This window comes from Benincasa hispida, chromosome 12, assembly GCF_009727055.1.
Source record: "Benincasa hispida cultivar B227 chromosome 12, ASM972705v1, whole genome shotgun sequence".
Taxonomy (NCBI): Eukaryota; Viridiplantae; Streptophyta; class Magnoliopsida; order Cucurbitales; family Cucurbitaceae; genus Benincasa; species Benincasa hispida.
Window position 1 is genome coordinate 13,560,314 of NC_052360.1, and position 20,272 is coordinate 13,580,585.

Here is a 20,272-nt window from a genome sequence, read left to right on the forward strand (position 1 = left end):
TTAAACCTTTATAGTTTGTGTCTAGTAGATATGTGGATTTATTAAAATTTGAAGGCTTAAATATTAAATTTGTAATTTTGAAAATTTAATGAGGAAGTAGACACAATTATCAAAATTGTGAAGATACATAGACACAAAGTTATAATTTAACTAAATTAAAATGCGGACCGACCAACCAGAGGCCGCGTGCAATAGTGAGTTACTCGAATATATATATAAATTTGTGTAGCTTCCTGAAACCTCAAAAGAAAAAGTTTATAATTTTTTTGTAAGTTATGTTTGGTTATTAAAATATTTGCACTTTTTTCTTGGGTCTAAAATAATATATAATTTTATATTTGCACTTTTTTTCCTCAATATTCTATGGCTGGCTTTCTATGTAATTGTATGTGTTGGTGGGGGTACATTAAATTTTGGTCCTTTTTTAAGACCGAAATGGTACGTGCGAAGAACCCCACAAGGCCACATGGATATAGAATGATTTTCTAGGATTCAATTGCTTATATATATATATATAAAGATATTTTTTGCTTACTTTTTAAGATATTTTTTTCCGACTTATTGTATTTGGATGTTCAATAGCTTTATTTATTTATTAATTAATTTTGTCATCATATTTTTGTTTTAATAAGATGATAAAATGATATGTTTTCTAATGGGTCGGTAAATTTTGGATATTGTGTGGTTATTTAATATATGATTGACAAATAGTTGTTAATTGTACATATTTTTTTAGTTTAACTATTATGTATGTGAGATTTAGACTTCTAACTTCTTTATTTTTCAAAATGTCATAAATATTGTGTATTATTAATAGCTACTTGTCTAATTCTCTATTTTGCTTTGAGAGATTCAAAATTTTATAAATTTGTTTCTTATTTTAAATGTCGTATAAAATATGCCGTTCATTTTATCTCAACTTCTTTGGATATTAAACTACAATGTTGAGACTTTATAATCCTAATCGAAGTTAACTATCATCATTGAAAAGAAGGAATTTATCATGAAAGGGAGAAGTTGAAAGAGGTATTAATTTAATTAAATTTAGAATTTGTTTGAATTGACTTTCTAAGTGTTTAATAACGATGCTTAGGAGATGTCAACTTAGTTGAGATATTTCGATGCATCTCTAGATCTCACTTTCTCTAGTACTTGTATTAACTTCACAAATTACCACTGTACAAAATCGATGAAAATTTGTGTTATTCCATCTCTATGGGAAGCTTCTTCAATGTGAATTTATAATTTTTAATTGCATTACTATAGCAAATTTATACGGTAATAACGCAAAACACATAATTCAAGATATTTTTTTTTATTATTATTAAGAAGATAGATGTTTCTAATGTCTCACCTCCCAGATGTTGCATTAATTGAAGCAAAAGAGAAAACAAAACACATTTTTGCCAATGACATATATTCCAAACATTAAAAGACAGATTTTCATAGACAACAAAAAAACAAAACAACATTAAAAAANAAAAAAAAAAAAAAAAAAAAAAAAAAAAAAAAAACTTGAAAGAGAAAATGGAAAAGGAAATGATGATCCATCTAGAAGGAGAGAAATTCTTATTAAGGACAAAAAAAAAAAAAAAAAGAAAAGAAAAGAAAGAAACAATGAGTTTTATTGATTAGATATTAATAATGATCATAAGTTTAATAATGATGTGAATTAAATTGTGTGTAATATTCACTTTTTGTCCTTTCGAGTCATTTGAGAGCCTTCCAACTAATCCTCACCATTGGATCTCCATCTCTATCATCCCTTGAAAAATAAAAATAAAAAATAAAAAAGAACATAATTGTCTTTATGGTCTACATCAGTTGCTGGTGGGTGTGTTGTAAGAGGTTGCTGCTTGTGTGTGATGAGCCATTTTAGCGCCACCCTTTTTTTTCCTTTTTTATTGCTTTCGAAGCTTTTGTAGCAATCAACTCCCACATTTAAAAAGATAAGACAGACATAAAGAGAAATAAAATAATAAAAGACATGAGAGAGAACAGGAAGAAGAAGAAGGATAATAGATCATACAGATTGTTGGGCCATATATTTTTGTGTTTGTTTGTTATTTAACCCTACCTCCTCTCGGTTTTCCCATTCCCTCGAAGTCCTTTACTTTTTTCGTCTTCCTCTTTTCGTCCATTTCTCGGGATCTGATCTCTCTCTGTGAGAGAGAGAAAAGAGAAGGCGGAGAAGAAGAAGAAGGAGAAGGAGAGTTTTTTTCTTTCTTTTGGCAACTTTGTTTGATTCTTTGTCCCTCAGTTTCATAAAGTTTTTGCTAAAAGAGGTGTTGCCCCTAAAAGCTATCAGATCTCTGGACAAAGCTCTATAGAGCTTTGGATAAGCCTTTCTCAACTCTCAAAACTCCCCCAGGTTCAGCTTTTCATTTTAATTCTCTCATTATCATTATTCTTCATCTTCATCTTCTTTATCATCTTCTTCACCTACTTCATATCATTTTATGAGTTGTTATATGCACTTTTTTTTTTTTTTTTGACAATCTATGAGGTGTGGGAATCGAACTCCTCTTACTTCATCCTTGAATAGTAAAACGCTTTTGTTGTTTCTATTTAGTTAATGGAATAGATAATATATGATAATTAATAGATAAATTTAGTTATAATATATAGTATTTTCTTTGTCAAAATGTCACCTTTATTATCCCTTTTCATCCACGTTAACCTTAAATACCACATTTTGCATATTTAGGGCATAATTAAGTAGCTTGAATTATGGCCTAATATATGCTTTCATTATTTTTGTTTTTCTAATTAGATCTTTTATAAGGAAAGATGGTGTGTTTAGATGTGGCAATATGATTTTGCCTTAAATATAATAGGTTTTTTAAATTTATTGCTCATAATTATTGTTTTTACGTTGCTAATTTAACCTAACAAAGCGAAAACATTAAGTTATGTCTTCAATATTTGTGTCTGATTTGATTTTTAGCCTCATTTTAGCTTAATTTGGGTTGCTACTTGATTGCTTCTAACTTTTGGTAGGGTTTGGTTTACTATTAAAAGCTATGATTACTTCTTAAAAACCTTGATTATTGTCCTAAGAGAATTAAAGCTTAAGCTTTGATACATATTGTTGCCATTTGGAAATTAATGGTTAGTAGTGAAAGAAATTACAAGTGTTTCTTTCTTCATAAATATATCATGCAATATTAACTTATATCTTAGATTTGAGAAGGATTGTTAGAATTATTCTTTAATGTACTTTATATACAGATCAGAAAGCTAGGCTATGATATTTATGTTGCTTAGTCTATGTAAAAATCAGTAAACCTACTATTTATCTTCGACAACAATACGTGAGGGCAGGAAGATTGAATCTCTGACCTCGAAATTGATAATACATACTTGATGTCAGTTAATTATGCTTATTTTAGCAAACCCTGCTATATATAATTTTTACCAACGTAAACCTTTAATGCAAAAAATTGAACCTTCTGATTTAGTACAAAAATATGAGCGGTATAAATTTGAACCTCTGAAGGGGTTGATGTCTTTAAACATCAAGTGATGCTCATATTAATAGAAGTTTGAATCATTAATCAAATGTTTTCCTTTTCTTTTTTACCATAGGATGAGAGAATAAAATTTTATAATTATAAAATTGATAGTACAAACTTTGTCAGTTGAGTTAGACTCATTTTGAAGTCAAATGTCTTCCAATTGAAAGACAAACGGATTGAAACAAAATTGAAAATTAGGTGACTTTAGAAACAAAATTGAAAACTCAAGGCCTAGATGACCATCTGGTTCTTGTATTTTTGTTTTGAAATTAATTAAGCTTATAATTAAATATTAATTGTACCAATTAAGTTACTATATTTTGTTATCCACTTCTACTAATGTTTTAAAAAACTAAAGCCTGTACCACTCTCACCCTTTGGGAGACTAATAACCTTGATGTAGCTACTTGGTACTCTAAATCCAAGTTCTTTTGTACCTATGGTACATTTTCTATTTCCTTAAATTGGAAAACTTTTCTCTAGCTACTTTCTTGTACTTTTTTTTGTTTCACTAAAATAGCTCTTTTTCTTTCTTTCTTTTTTCTTTTTTAACAAAATACATCAATTAATATATGAGGATATCTCAACTAGCTAAATAAGTCAAGTTGTGAACCCTAAAAAAATGGTTTCCAAGAACTTGTCATGCTTTTAGAATTTAGCTAGCTAAGTTCGTGTCAATCTAGTTGTTCCAGTGTGGCTCCTGACCTTGTTTTCCCAATAGTCTTTTCAAAAAACAATTTAGTTAGGAGTTCAAGTGTTTCTTTAAGATCACTTGTGAAAACCGTAATTGAAAATTAAGAGAAAATAAAAATAAATTTCAAAAACAAAAAATTAAAAGTGAAGGTCTTGTTTATTAACCATTTGGTTTTTAGTTTTTTAAAATTAAGTCTATAAACACTCCTTCCACATTTAGGAGATGTTTGTTGGACTGTAATAGAATTGGAATGTAATGTAATATAATCCAAAATCCAGGTTTGGATTGAGCGTTTTGAGCTCGAATTGTAATACCAAACTCATTCTATTCCCACAATGTTCAATCCAACCCTCTTTTCAACTGTTTTCACATTTCACAGTCCCATTTTTGTTCCATTCTCGATTTCGCTCGCATTCCAACACCTCTCAGATTCTCAGTATTTCTGATTATATTCGATCCCCCCAAACAACCTCTTAAATTTCTTGCTTTGTTATTATTCTATTGATATATTGTCAATGAAAAGAAGTGGGATATGATGAGAATGTTAAGATTGTGTCAATCTAGTTGGAAAAATTTGGTGCATCTACTAACTTATACCCCGTATCTTTTTTCCAAAAAAAAAAAAAAAATCAAACCAAGTTATGAAAACTAAAGAAAGTAATTGTTAAAAAATTGTTTTTGTTTTTAGAAATTGGATAAGAATTCAACTCCGTAGGTTTTTTTTCTTTTTTCGAAAACCTATTGAGAAAACATTACCCCAATAGATATATTACTAATGGAAGAAAATAGGAATTGAACTCCTTTAATATTTAAGAAAGATGAAAATCATAGTAAAAAAAAAAAAAAAAGAAACAGACTTATTCTTTTTCTTTAAAAAAAATTCAAAAGATTACCAAAATATGTCTAAATGGTTATCAAATGCAACTTAACAAAACCCCTTAAGTATTTGTTAAAGCTTTAAAAACCACAAATAGACTCAGGCAGCTGCCTAAAAGTTGTGAGGGTTTTAATTCGTACATATTTAAGATATATATATTCCATTTGATTAGAGATGATACGAATAATGAGTTTCTAATTTGGGGTTGTTATTGTGTAATTAGGTGGTGGATCAATATGAACTGTATTCCACATGTTCCCCCAGGGTTTAGGTTTCACCCAACAGATGAAGAATTGGTTGATTATTACCTCAGAAAGAAGGTTGGTTCTAAGAGAATTGATTTAGATATCATCAAAGATGTTGACCTTTACAGAATCGAGCCATGGGATCTTCAAGGTATACTTAAAATTACTACTAATACTACTAATTAAGGTTATGGGGTTTTGATCATGATGATATTATTATTATTATTGAAGTTAATTATATATATATATATATATATATATAGAACTATGTAAAGTGGCTGGAAGTGAAGATCAAAATGAATGGTATTTTTTTAGCCACAAAGACAAGAAGTATCCAACAGGGACTCGAACAAATCGAGCAACAAAAGCAGGGTTTTGGAAAGCAACAGGAAGAGACAAAGCTATTTATGCTCGTCATTCTTTAGTTGGTATGAGAAAAACCCTTGTTTTCTATAAAGGAAGAGCTCCCAATGGCCAGAAATCTGATTGGATTATGCATGAATATCGACTTGAAACTAATGAAAATGCTACTCCTCAGGTAAACTCCTTAAACTCACAGCTCTTCTCTTTTATTACACACAACATTTGTTTCTCACATTACATATATAGTGTCTGTGACGCTTGTGATTTGTTTTGGAAACATCCTCCCCTGTAGATAATAAGAAAAAATAAAAATAAATCATTTTTTTTAAAAAAAATAAATTGTCATATAACAAAATTTTATTGAATAATTATTTGACAGCACAAAGAAAGATGCAATCTAGACTACACCCAAATTTTTTTATTTGTTTGACAAATGTTGGCTATTTGTAGATGTTTAAACAATAGTTACAATTGCTTGCTTCCATTTCTAAATGCGTATGAAATAAATATTGATATTAATATAAAACAAAAATTATAAACTACTTCAAATTTAATTTGCTCTTCTACCCTAGTATATAAAGTTTGTTGGCTTCCGCTTTTTTATAGTATAAATAATACTTACTATGTTCATGTCTTAATTTTTGTTAAAAAATAGTGTTTCAATTGGTATTAGATTCGTATCCGTGTTTCTTTAATTTTCATAAACGTATAATCAAGGATTGATGATAATGAGAGAAGTTATATGGATACCCCACTTTGAATAATTCAATATGAATCTGTTTGAAAATATGACAAATCATACATTAAAAATCAAACAAATTCAATTATTCTAACACAAGTTCATCAAAATTGTCAATGTATATACCAGGAGGAAGGATGGGTTGTTTGCAGGGTTTTCAAGAAGAGAATGCCGACAGTGAGAAAAGCTGGCGACTATGGCTCGCCGTGCTGGTACGACGACCAAGTCTCCTTCATGCCGGAGCTTGATTCTCCGACCACCCAAATCTTTCACCACCCACCTTATCCTTGCAAACAAGAGCTCGAATTACACTTCCACGCGCCACTGCACGACCCGGCTTTCCTCCAGCTCCCTCACCTAGAAAGTCCAAAAATCCCCACATCTTCCGCTGCCAACTCTCTGCTCCCTTATACCTACGACCGAGACACCGGCATCACTCCGCTTTACGGCGTCGAGCATGCGGTGGATCACGTGACAGATTGGAGAGTAATGGAAAAATTTGTAGCTTCTCAACTCAGCAATGATCAAGATTTGAAGCAATCAAACTATTCTCATGGAGCTATTTTTCAAGTGCCACCCAGCTCCGGTAGCACCGCCACCATGTCGGAGTATGAACGTAAAGATATGGCACCGGAGTTTGCGCTGGCGTCCCCATCAAGTTGCCAAGTGGATATGTGGAAGTGATCATCAAAAAGGGAAATTTCAAAAAAAAAAAAAATTATTTTCTACATGGTGTGTGTTCAAAAGAAGTTTAGAAAATATACAAAATACTAATTATAGGAAGGTACAGTTGAAAGGAGAAGTCAAATATTAATGATATTATGAGGTTGCTGTACATAATAAAGAAGCAAAATGGATGGTATGCCTTTTTAATTAACTACTGCTGAGCTTTTAATGATGCAAAAAATATTGATTAATATATTAAATACGAAGATATATATAAATAGGGGAATTGTTAGAAAAGAAAATATATATTATTAAATAGTTATATGAATAAATTTGACGAGGTTTCTTGTCTCATGATATTGATCCCAAGTGTTTATTGGAAACCAACTCGGTGAGAGTGAATGGTTTGAATGTATTTTTAGCTTATATTCAAATATTGCATGCCAAAGGACCAACTCGGCCTTCCCATGTAATTACATATTGGAATTTTATTCATTTCCTTTACAGTATCTCTCTTTATTCACCTCTCTATAATCAAGGCTTTGTTTATATTCTTTAAGAAGAAATGAAGTATGATATTTGAGGACAAAGAACCTTCTAAAATCAAACAATATAAGCTAAGAAATGTGAGAATTCTACTAATGTGTAATTTATGTATGAGGGAATTCTAGTGAATAATTTGTGCAGAGAGCTTCTTCTTTTAATTCTATTGACAAAAAATTTCCAAGTCTTTTAAAAATAACAATAATAATACTAATATTAAAAATGATACATTCTCGAGGGATGTATGTGAAAAATATACTAGAAGAAGAGAGACGATCAATCAAAAGAAGTTATATGGAAAATATGTCAATTTAGGAAAATTATGTAGTAGCATTATCGTATAAGCATGAAAAAGATAAGATTTAGTCGCTAGATCAAATAGCAGCCACAACTAGTGACTCTTCTCAAATATATTTATGGGTCCTAGACTGTTTATTAAAAGTCCTTTTATGCTCCAATCAAATATTCCAACAAATAGCTTATTTGTGCATAATATTGTACTTTTTGTGTTAATTAGTTCAAACACACACTAATGCACTAGACCCCATTAGAACTTCGAAGTTAAGTGTGCTTAGGATAAGAGTAGCACTAAGTTGAGTTACTACTTTAAAAGTTCTCTTATTGCACGACTTTAAAATATTATTTCTAACACAACTCTTATTCATATTATTTATTACTTAGATCGAGAATTCCAAATGAGATCATACAATAATCCAACTACTATTTAAAATAAATGCCAATTAAATACCTTTCTTTTTATAAAATACAGGAGTTACTAATTCTATCATTATCAGTTAAACAAATGAAAATCTGTTTATGAGCCCATGATTTCGTGATTGATTTATGACTTTTGGTTTTCAAGGTATTGAATTGTAATAGATAAACAATTAATAAATATTACTTAATTTTATATTATCTTTTGCACTCATCTTGTAATTAACAACCTCCTACACTATTTCAAAAGTCGATATCATGTCATCGTTGAATTCAACAAAAAAGAAAAAAAGGAAAAAAAAGCCAATATGCTACACTGCATATTGAATTTGATAATTAATAATACAATGAAAGAATAATAAAACTAATACAATGAAAGACTAATAATAAGTTATGATTAAGAGATCAAAATGGCAATATATATAGTCATGGTATTGGTATTGACGTATTGTAACTTGTAAGGGCTTGAAAATGTTCAAATTTGGAATTATTATGACCATGCAAATTTCAGCATTAACTAATGCATTTTGTTTAATAAATTAGTTTAATGCATTTTCCAATCAAGAGACGGCTAAGAAAAGGTTATTTATTTATTTTTTCTTTATAGTACATATGTATACCCCTTTTCCTTTTGCCACATTTGAAATAATAGATAGAAGTGAGAATAGGCTAGAAATTAAAGGACGGTAGCTCTGAGAGTTTGGCCTTTTGAACATACCTGCGTATGAAAACCGCTGCAGCGGTGGCCATGGGAGGTCGGAGAAACCACAATGTGGCAGATGAGACGGTGGAGGGCGGGGAGGAAAGCGGTGGCCGACAGAGAATCAATAAAATGAATGGTGGTTGGTTTGGTTTTGTGAAGGGAAAGTATATATGAGGAGAAATGGGAGTAATATTTGAGAATGTTTGTTAAGTAGTAGTAGTAGTATTGACATTGTGGCTGTCCAAATATCTTTGATTACTTGAGTTGAAGGTGAAGCATGAAAGCTTTATAAGTCCCTTTTAAGCAATGAGAATCTTGCTCTACCAGACACAATAATTGGGCGTGCTCTCATGGATCTTCCAAATGCATCATCCTCTCACTTTCACACTAAGAGATAAAAAGAAGACAGACAAGTTTCATTAAAATAATAATAATAATAATTCAAGTATTGCTATAATTAAATTTACCTTAATCGAGATCAATTAAGCTATTGGATTCAAATGTGATTTAACTAACATGGTACCAGAGAGTAATACAAAGTTGTTCTAATTTGAACTCTAGTAATGTCACTTTTCTTTCTAATTAATTTATATTGATTTTCACTTGTTGATATTTTTACAAACTTTTAAGCCTATAAGTAAAGAAAAGTGTTAAAGTATATTTATATAATTAAATCTACCTTCTATAACTCATTAGTTTAAACTTTTGAATTAAAATATATATATATATATATATNTATATATATTTCCACTTTATACGTATATTAGAAGACTTTCTCTATTTACAACAATCTAATTTTCAACACAAATATAGGCGAGAAATATTCACATTTGGGGAGAATATTATATAGTCTTCGCCCATCCTTAAGGTCCATAAATTAAAGTTCTTTCTTGATTATATTATTCATGTGTTACTTTAAAGTTGACAACTTATTGTTGCCTTTTGTATATTTCTCACATACGTTCCAAAACATGATGGCTCAAAATTTTAAATTATATATATAATTGATCTTTTTAAACATATTTTCATAGTTTTACCAACTTGTGAGCTTGAAAATAATATAAAAATAAAAAAAAGTGGCAACTATATTAAAAGAGAAAATATATTCTAACCTAAGATGTTTCAAAACATAAAGTTTATAAGTTATATTATATTCAATTTTCTATAATTTGTTTAAAGATAAAACTATTTTTTAACCATATACTTCTAAGTTGTAATCATAATGGCTAGATAGTATAATTAAATTTAACTTCACCTATCAACTTAAGCTTTTGGGTCAATGGTGATTTAAGGTGGTATCAAAGTTGTGGGTCGGAGAGATCCTGTGTTCAAGCTCATGCATTGTAGTTTTCTCCTGAATTAATATTCATTTCCACTTGTTGGGGAGTGTTATTAAATTTACCTCCACTTATTAGTTTAAACTTTTAGGTCAATTGGTGATTTAAGAATAATAATAAAAAAAATTTAGTTCAACATGGGAGTAGAGAAATTTGAATTGAAACTTCTTGATCAAGAACAGATAATTTGTGTGAGAATTTGAGAGTTAATTTGTGTGGTGGAGACTTGAGAATGAAATTAGGGTTTTTTTTTTCCTTTTTTGGTAATTAAGAATATAATAATTTGGTTTGAAGAATAAGATAACATAATTGACAATGTGAGGTCGCAATTATTTGTGCACTTTATTCATATCTCCACAGTTCCGGGAGTCCAAATCCACCAAGTTTCTCATATTAATAAACAATGTTAGAATTCCTCAAATGTTTTTTTTTTTCTTTAAAAATTTTGGAAAGATGTCGTTTCCAAAGCATTAAGTTTTAGTTTTTTTAATTGGGCTAAAATTATCCATGTCTTAAAAAGTAAAAAAAGAAGTTAAAAACGAAACGAAAATCAAAAGGTGATAAAAAGAAAGTTTTTGTCTTCAAAATTAGTTAAAAAAATTTCACTTAAATTTAAACAGAAATCAAGGTTAATAACTTTAATTTGCTTGTGTGTGAATTGAACAGACAATATCAATGGTTTTGGAAACCTATAATTAGAGGTAATAACTTTGTGCGTATCTAGGAACAACAACAGACATAAACACTTTTCAGAAAAAAGAAAAAAGCTAGATTTTTGCATAGGGGTAATTGAGACAAGTAGATAGATTTTGTTAAAATTTAAATTTTTTACGGTAGAATTTGAATATTAAANAAAAATATTCGACATAAATTTAGTAATGAAAAAAATAGTTCTAAAACTATACGTATTTTGTTTTAGGTTAATTTACCATGAAAATAAAAAAAAAAATGGATATGGTTGAATATTTTTGAAATATAAATTTTTATGGTGAAATATTAATGGTGAATAAATGTAATTTTAATTAAGTGAAAATGATAACTATACTTGACCTTCAATTTTAAAATAATGGAAGAGAGAAATGAAAAAAAAATTGATGGATAGAATTAAAATATATACGAGGTGTTTGAAATAAAAGTTAGATATTATAATTTATAAAAGAGCAGCATAATAAAGTATTGAAAAATTATATTATATGCTCTTAAAATTGAAAAAACTAAAGAAACAAAAGAGAATGGTTTAGATACAAATAAATAAATAAACATTCATAAAATCAAGAGGAAGAACTTCAAATAGTTTTTGAGTTATATTTACATGCATTTTAAAATAGATTATTGATAAATGATTATATCTTCTTAACACAAAATGTAGAATTGTTTAGATACATATAAACTTGTTATCAAAATTTGAATATCCATAAAATGTAAGAATAATGAATATATTGTAGGTAAAATTTAATACAAAAATGAAATTCTTAATTTTGAGTCGTTTGGGCAAAAATAAAAAGGAATAGAAAAAGAATATTACTATCCATTACTTATTTGTTTTTAGAATATTTTCTCTAGAGGAAACATTCCCAAAAAGTAATAAACAAACCAATTGAACTTACCACCTGAAATAAAAAAAAAAAATGTAGGAATAAAATAGTTTTTTATATAAACAGAAAAACGAAAAATGTGACAAACCAGAAGATTTTCTTATCTAATATTGAAAAAAAAAACATATTGATTAAAGAAATGTATATAAAAATAGAATGAATTTCTTAAAAATAAAAAAATTATTCAAATATTAAATCTTGTTTTCAAAATTTGAACCTTAAAAATATAGAAAATATACATATTCAATTAAACTTGTTTGGAAACATAAACTTGTTTACAAGATTTGAACATTCATAAAATAAAAGTGAAAATCCAATTGGAAAAATAAAAGTCTGGTAATTTTTTTGAAAAAAAAGATATTGCGACCAATCAATTGTTTGTTAGAATATTTATAGAAAAGTTATCCTATAGGAAACATTCCCATAAATTAATAGAAATTAATAAACAAATCATTAAACTTATCATTTAAACTAAAAAGTGGTTAATATTTTGATGGAAAAAAATTTGTTTACGGAAATCAACAACCTTCTTTTGATGATTTTTTTATTATTATCAAATCTGGAAGAAAAAGGCACATTGATTAAAAATATATATATAAAAATAAAATAAATTTCTTAAAAGAAAAATTCTGTTTAGTTATAGAATCTTATTTTCAAGATTTAATAATAAACATATTCAATTAAATCTATTCGAATTTGGCACATGTGGTTGTTCTAAGTTTTAACACAAAGCAAATTTGTAATACACTTAGGATGATAACCACATAGAGAAAAATAAATAGATGAAATATCTTATACAATAATATGTTTGTCACTGTCGAATCTTTAAAAAAAAACTTTAAAATTAAAAAAAGATACACAGAATATATATATATATATATATAAAAACAAATTTAGTGTGCATTCCAAAATGTATAGATAATAAAACTAAATTTGTAACTTGTTTATTGCATATTTTAAAATGTCCCATAAAAATCTAAATACATCATGATATTTAAAGAGATGACATACAATGTTAAAAAGATAAAAAAAAAAAAATAATAAAATAAAATAGAAATGTCTTATTTGATGATATCACTGTCAAATCTCTTGAAAAAAATCATAATAATTAAAGAGAGACGCACATAATAATATACAAGAAATACAAACTTATTAGGCATTCCAAAATGTATATGAAAATAAATAAAATAAAATTGTTGATTGTATTTTGAAATTACATCACAAAAAACAAAAATCTAGATGCATAATAATATTTAAAGAGATGACAAGCAATACTTAAAAAGGGGGAAAAATGAAATACCTTATGATACTTTGTCACTGTCAAATCTCTTAAAATAAAAATCCTAGTGATTAAAGAGACACACAAAACAAATCTAAAAAAGAGAAAAATAGTAGATGAAATACATTGTTTGATGATATCGTTGTCAAATCACTTGGAAAAAATCCTCGTAATTAAAGAGAGACACACAAAATAATACACAAAAAATACAAACTTATTGGACGTTTCAAAATTTATATGAATTGTTGATTGTATTTTGAAATTATGTCTCAAGAAACAAAATTCTAGACGCATCAAAATATTTAAAAAGATGACCTACAATATTTAAAAAAAGATAAAATATCTTATTTGATTATACGTTTTGTCAAATCTCCTAATATAAAAATCATAGTGATTAAAGAAAGAAATACTGAACAGAGAAAAATCATAAATGACACACGTTATTTGATGATTGTATGTTTCCTCTATCGTGGAAATACACGGGATGGGTAGTTATTTTATAGAAGTGATACTTGATTGAGAAGTTGTGTTTGTTGGAGAAAAAAATATGAAAAGTTATTTATTATTTTTATTTTTTTTTTGGAGGAAAAGATACATACATTGCTGAGGGTAAAATGAGAGGCAAAATAAGGAGAAAAGATTATTTCTCAATGTCTCTTTTAATATAATATAGATTAAATTCCATTATATTTTAATTGTAAATATTGTTACATTCAAAGAATCCTTATTAAATAATCAACCCAATCTATGAGGTATTTGGATTAATTTGGTTTGATTATTTTAGTCATTTAATCAATTTAAAAGGAAAATAAAATATATTAATATGTAAAATACATTATTAGTTGGATTGTTTTCGAATAAAGAAAAATCAATCAATTTATTTACAAATATAGTAAACTATTACTATTAGTGATAGATCACGATAGACTGCGATAAACATCTATAATGTCTAATAGATATCTATCATGGTAGATGTCTATTGTGGTCTATCACGGATAGACAGTGACATTTTGTTATATTTGAAAATATTTTTAACAATTTTATCACGTAAAATAATTACCTTTTTAAATTAGTTTTAAATATTAAATTAAGATTTGAATCTCAAATTTAATATATATTTTGAAAAATTACATTTAAGAACTTAAATTTTTAAATTTTAAGAATTCTTATTGAAGAATAAATAATCAAAAAATTATCATAATATTAATTAATATTTAAATAAATATTGGTATATATATAATCGTATCCTAAGGGGAAAAAAATATTTTTGAAATTTAACAATAAATTCATGGATTATTTCGATTCAATCCAAACTAATTTTAGCTGAACCCATGAACCAATGTCATACAATCCATAAATTGATAATCAAATACAAAACCCTATTTCGAAGAGTTAGATTGGATTGATTGAGTTTTTTGAATTATCGATTTTTTTAACACCCCTAATTTTATATTCTAAAATCAAATACTTTGGCATGCTTGAAATTCTTTGGAGGGAAGACAAAGTAATTGATTAAACTTTACAAATGAGAGAAAAGAACAAAAGGTCCAACAATTATACTAAATATAAAATATGTATGGAGAGTTTAACTAAAATACTACTATAAAAAATGAACAAACATGTGCAACTTGAAAATGATTCAAATATTTGTACGTACGATATACCAAAACGTATAAGAGGATAAAAATATTTTCTTTTTTCTTTTTTCTTATATGTAAATAATGTTCCTGGTACTCATCATCATATTTGTTAAATGATTGTGCAACCATTTTTTATTCTCTCTGAGAAACTTTTTAAGAGTTATGAGCTCTTCCCTCTCAAATGTTATTCATATTTTTACAAAAACAACTGGTCTTTCTTAGAATATCTTGATAATAGTGAGATATTGTCAACTAATTTAAACACGTAGAATCTCATAATTTTGTTTTATGTTTCACAAAAACTATTTTATAACGAATGAAAATATTCTCTCTCATTTATATACTTAGATTTCCTTTTCTAGCACTATCCAATTGGGATTTTTGGTCACGGTCATAATTGACAATCCTTCGTCATACAAAGAACTACATAACCTCTTATCATATAGTCATCCATTTGTTTTATAGCTTCAATGAGATTTTGCTCTCATCCACGCTAGCTTTTTCTTCTCTAGGCACACCACTTGTTTGATAGAGCATGACTATGGATCACTACAACTATTGTTCGTCACTCGGGATTATTGCATAAAGACATGACTAAGCCTAGAAGTCTGATGGCTATGGTATCAATTGTTAAAGGACAAATAAATTCTCCATATATCTCTTGGGCACACATGTTAGCATAACTTTGTTTTGACTTCACTCAAAATGTCTCATTCCAATCGAGTTATGGTCTCTAAGTTTATACATCCATGATACTCTCTTAATCTAAGTCATTATATATGAGATTGTTGGAATGTCTGGAATCTAGTATATGTCGCACTTCAAACGACCAAGTACAACATCTTACATTACCTAAGTTATTTACGTATTTGTCATCTTTACGCTATTTACTTTGATGACACTAGAGTTCAGAAAAATTCATTTTAAAAACTCTTTAATCCTAGAGGCACCTCAATTCTATAATTTATACTATTCTCTTGGATAAAACTTTTTCACCTTTTATGTCATGTCCGTAGCTAATATACTGTTAGTGAACCACGTAAATTCTATATTGATCTCTCTTGTTTTATTTTTTCTATTTATCTTTGATTGTCGATTCTTAATAGAGTTGGTCATGTTTCTAACCATTATTTTTCTCCATACATTTTGAGTTAAAAAGAGAACTTTTCTTGCTATATTATATTATTGTCCATTTTTAAGTTTTCACGTTTTTTAACATTTCAACTCTCTCAAGAAAATACAAGACAGGAATCATATGCTAATTTGGTAAATTTAGGAATGAGACTTGGCATAGCAGTAGATATATATCCCGCAGTAATGTATCGTTTACTCTTGTTTAATCAATTCCCTTTCTCCAAGGTAATATGAATAGTGAAAGACACATGAAAGTAATTATATATTAAACAAAGTCGAAAGATGTAATGATTGTAGATAGGCATGGACATGACAAGATGTAGACCACGACAACGCATTCCTCCATTTCTTGTAATGTTTCCTTTCCCAGGGAACCACATTCAGACAAATGTCATTTCCTTGTTTCCTTTAGTTTCTTTTGTTGGCTTGCCTCTCTCTCTCTCTCTCTCTCGTTTGGATGAGACAGTGTTAGACATGTTTTGGTTTGGTTCGTCTTTTTGTAGAAGGCACTAACAGTAAAAACACAAAACAGTGTTGCACATAATTAAGAATAAAGAAATTATCCCATGATGATGTATATATGTATACCTTTTCAAACAAAAAATGTATATGTATACTATGTCTTTCAATGCAAGTAGAGTTTTTTATTATACAAATAATGGTGGTTTTTTAGGAGACATTTGAATGAATGTATGTGGGTTTAAATTAAATGAAGGAAAATATAAAAAGAGAATAATTCTTTTGGTGGGGATTTTGGTGGAACACGATTTGATGTCTTTCTTTTAAACTATCTATTAACGTATTAATTCATTGATTGATCTAAAAAAAACTTAAATTCATAAATTATTATGATGAATTTTATATTATATCATCTAAACTAAATCAATATCATTTCCATTTTTCTGCACTAGGATAAAATCTCTTTCAAAGACTTTTTGAAATGACATCACACAGGCATTTTGGTCAATCAACTAGTTTTCTCTAGCCTTTGACTTGTGTCTTAGGTCCAAAAAAATCACCCATTAACATTAGGCTTTACTCCCTATTAAAGATATGTGGTTTATTGGTCAACCTATCTTGTCTCGATCATCTGACTATTTGGACTCTTTTGGTTGGAAAAATATGTATAAGTTAACTTACAAGACAACTTGCATCAATGTGGTGCTGAGCCCAACATACTCTAATGTCTAAGTTAATATATGAAATGTACAATACAACTAAATATTTAAAACGTTGTTTACTTCTTGAGGTGGAGAAATAAGATATTTATAGAGTCCATTGTTTGACATTCACATGCAACATATGTAACATCGACAGTGTCACTGTAGGTTTAGTCCTCGAGGTTATACGAATCTGACGAGTGAGCTCAGCTCATTTGTTACTTCTTTGGTGATACGAAGGGAGCAGAATTTGATAGTCTTAAGGCCCGAGGCTACAAATCATATATTTATATATTTTTTTCTTAAAAAAAAAAATGATTTTTGATTTGGCTAGTTTAAATATAGATACATGGATATAACAAGGGTATAAATGAAAAGAAAATCATTCTCTCTCTTTGTAACAACCCGACTCCCTAGGACTTAACTAGGTCATTATTATAACATGCATGCATACAATTTAAATTGACATATTTTCATGACTTAATAACACCAAATAAATAGCAAAAAATAATTAACTTTATTAAAACTAAATAACTGAAATTCATTTAGCATGGTACCCTTAAAACCATAAAACAAAACTAGAAAATTCTTTGAAAAAGTCTACAGTACAAATACCAAAACTTCGAGTTCAAACAATAAAACTAGAAATTTTAAAACATAAAATCCTGAAAAACATGCACTAATACAAAAACAGTGTTTTTTGACGTTTTTTAAATGTCAAGAATCACTTTTCTTGATGTTTTAAAAAACGTCAAGGAAGCCAATGTCAAGAATGTCAATTTTGACGTTTTAAAAAGGTCAAGAAAAGTGACACTTAATATCTAAAAAAACGTAAAAAAAAAAGTGATCCTTGATATCTAAAAAACGTCAAGAAACATTGACACTTGATGTTAGAAATGTCAAGAATATGAGAGTTCTTGACATGTTAAACATGTCAAGAATATTTATAATCTTGACAAGGAAAAAAGTCAAGAAGTTTGCTGGTGATTTTTTTAGCAAAATCTGTAATGTTGACATTTTTGCCTATAAGCTCATGTATTTTGATCTAACAACCACATTTGGTATATATCTGACATACATTCACCAATCAAATAAACAATACACGCATTTTTCAATATTATATATCAATCAAATTTCCACCAATATCTCTTTATAAAAACTTTACTTCTTTAACATTGTCAATATTACAACCTCATAAAGTATTTCTAAGTTAAAAGAATATGGAAAACCCCATATGAATAATTCCAACATTATAGTCAACCCCATATGAGCAATTTCAAAAGTATAACAACTATCAACCCCCATATGAACACATTTCCTATTGTACAATCAACAACCTCATCCCCTCTAAGAACAATTAAAAAAAAAATGTATATATCAATCTCGTATGAAGTAATCCTAGCCAAATCTCGCTCACTATGCTCCTGCCTCCATAAGAATAACGTAGCCCACCTTGAACTCGTCACTTTGAGCACCTACATCAATGAAATAATATACCAAAACTACAACATATAGATTGAAACAACTTAAAATTACTAAACTGAAGCAATACAACCTACAAAGTCCTATAAAACTTTACAACTCCATGACGGACTTTGTAAGTGAATTAGAAGAATATGGACAGACTCATATAGGCACTTCCAAAACAATATAAGAAACATAATTCTTACAGTCAACCAAATATGAATAGTTTCAAAAAATACATTTCCAAAACTTCTACCAAAACTATCTATCTGCCCACATAACAACTATCACATATAGAAATCCAAAACTATCTTTGACATTGTATTATGGTACCTAACTATGAAACTTGTCGAATGTATATAACTCAGGACAAGAGAGCTGCATAATAGTTTTAGATCATACCTCTTGAAGGAAAAACAACTAGACATAATATAATAAAGTCCAACAGCACAAACGTCCACAAATTACTTTTTACGAAGCTAGAACTTTTCTCATAGCAACACCTTGACGTCAATAAAGAACTCCCATAAAGTATCCTATAAATGATACAAACACAAAGTTTCAAACAAATATTCTCAACTTTGCTCAACACATCAAGATTAATGTAAAATATCCTACAAATCTTGTAGACACGGAGCTTATTCAAACAAATATATCCAACATAAATGTAACTACGTAACAAGTTACTACAAAAAGAATGACTTTCGGCATAGGAAGAAGTTTATTTCTATAAAAAAGAAAAAAAGAAAAAAAAAACTACACTTGCAAGTTGCTGCCACTCAACTACAATACAAAAGAAAAAGTGAAGTCAGAAAAAGTGCAAATGACTTCAAATAAAGCAAGAAATATCAAAATAATAGTTTTAAAATATGCAAGCAAAAATCTCCATTTTACCTTTTTTTTATTCCTTTTTCCTTTGTTCCCTTTAATTTTAGAGAGGTCCTTAGCCAAGTTGCATTTAAACCAAGGAGGTAATCAACTTTGAAATGGTAATCAAGTCATATTTAAATGTGTGACTTTCTAAACAAAATGTATGACTAGAAGTAATGAAAAATGGAAGAAATGCAACATACCAATAGCACATAGTGTCTTTAAATCAAAATTTTCAGCTAAATCATCATGTCCTGCCACATGCACCATAATACATTGTTAATAACTTTGAAAGTTATAATATCACATGTAGATTCAAGAATATACATGATAGATTAAGCCCTAACTTTGAAAGTTCAAGCCCAAACCAAGAAAATCAAACCTTAACTTTGAAAGTTCATGCCTCAAACCAAGAAAATCAAGAATTAAACCTAATTTGAACTAAATTTACTTACCTCAATGAGGAATCTCTTCAAGATTGATGGAATAAAATCAAGCCCTAACTTTGAAAGTGAAAGAATTCTTATACAAGAGTACCTCTGAGTGGAAGCAGATCGTTCCAAATACATTGTGATAGAATTACCACATTTACATTCAAACAGACAAGATATGCATCATACTACAAATTACCGGCATGCTTAGAACAATAAATAGCAAGATAACAAGAAAGCATACCAGTTGAAGAAACTTCTTCACCAAAAACTCGTTCTCTCCAAAGGCACTGCTCCTCT

The 20,272-nt window shown here is 28.3% G+C and overlaps 1 protein-coding gene across 1 annotated transcript; it reads left to right on the forward strand.

Moving 5' to 3' along the window:
• The first annotated feature begins 1,959 nt into the window (after positions 1–1,959).
• On the forward strand, positions 1,960–7,463 carry LOC120092888 (NAC domain-containing protein 7-like). Its single transcript, XM_039051132.1, has 4 exons — positions 1,960–2,371; positions 5,313–5,485; positions 5,598–5,872; positions 6,566–7,463. The coding sequence occupies exons 2-4, from the start codon at positions 5,326–5,328 to the stop codon at positions 7,118–7,120; spliced, it is 990 nt and encodes a 329-aa protein (XP_038907060.1). The 5' UTR covers positions 1,960–2,371; positions 5,313–5,325; the 3' UTR covers positions 7,121–7,463.
• The last annotated feature ends 12,809 nt before the right edge of the window (positions 7,464–20,272 follow it).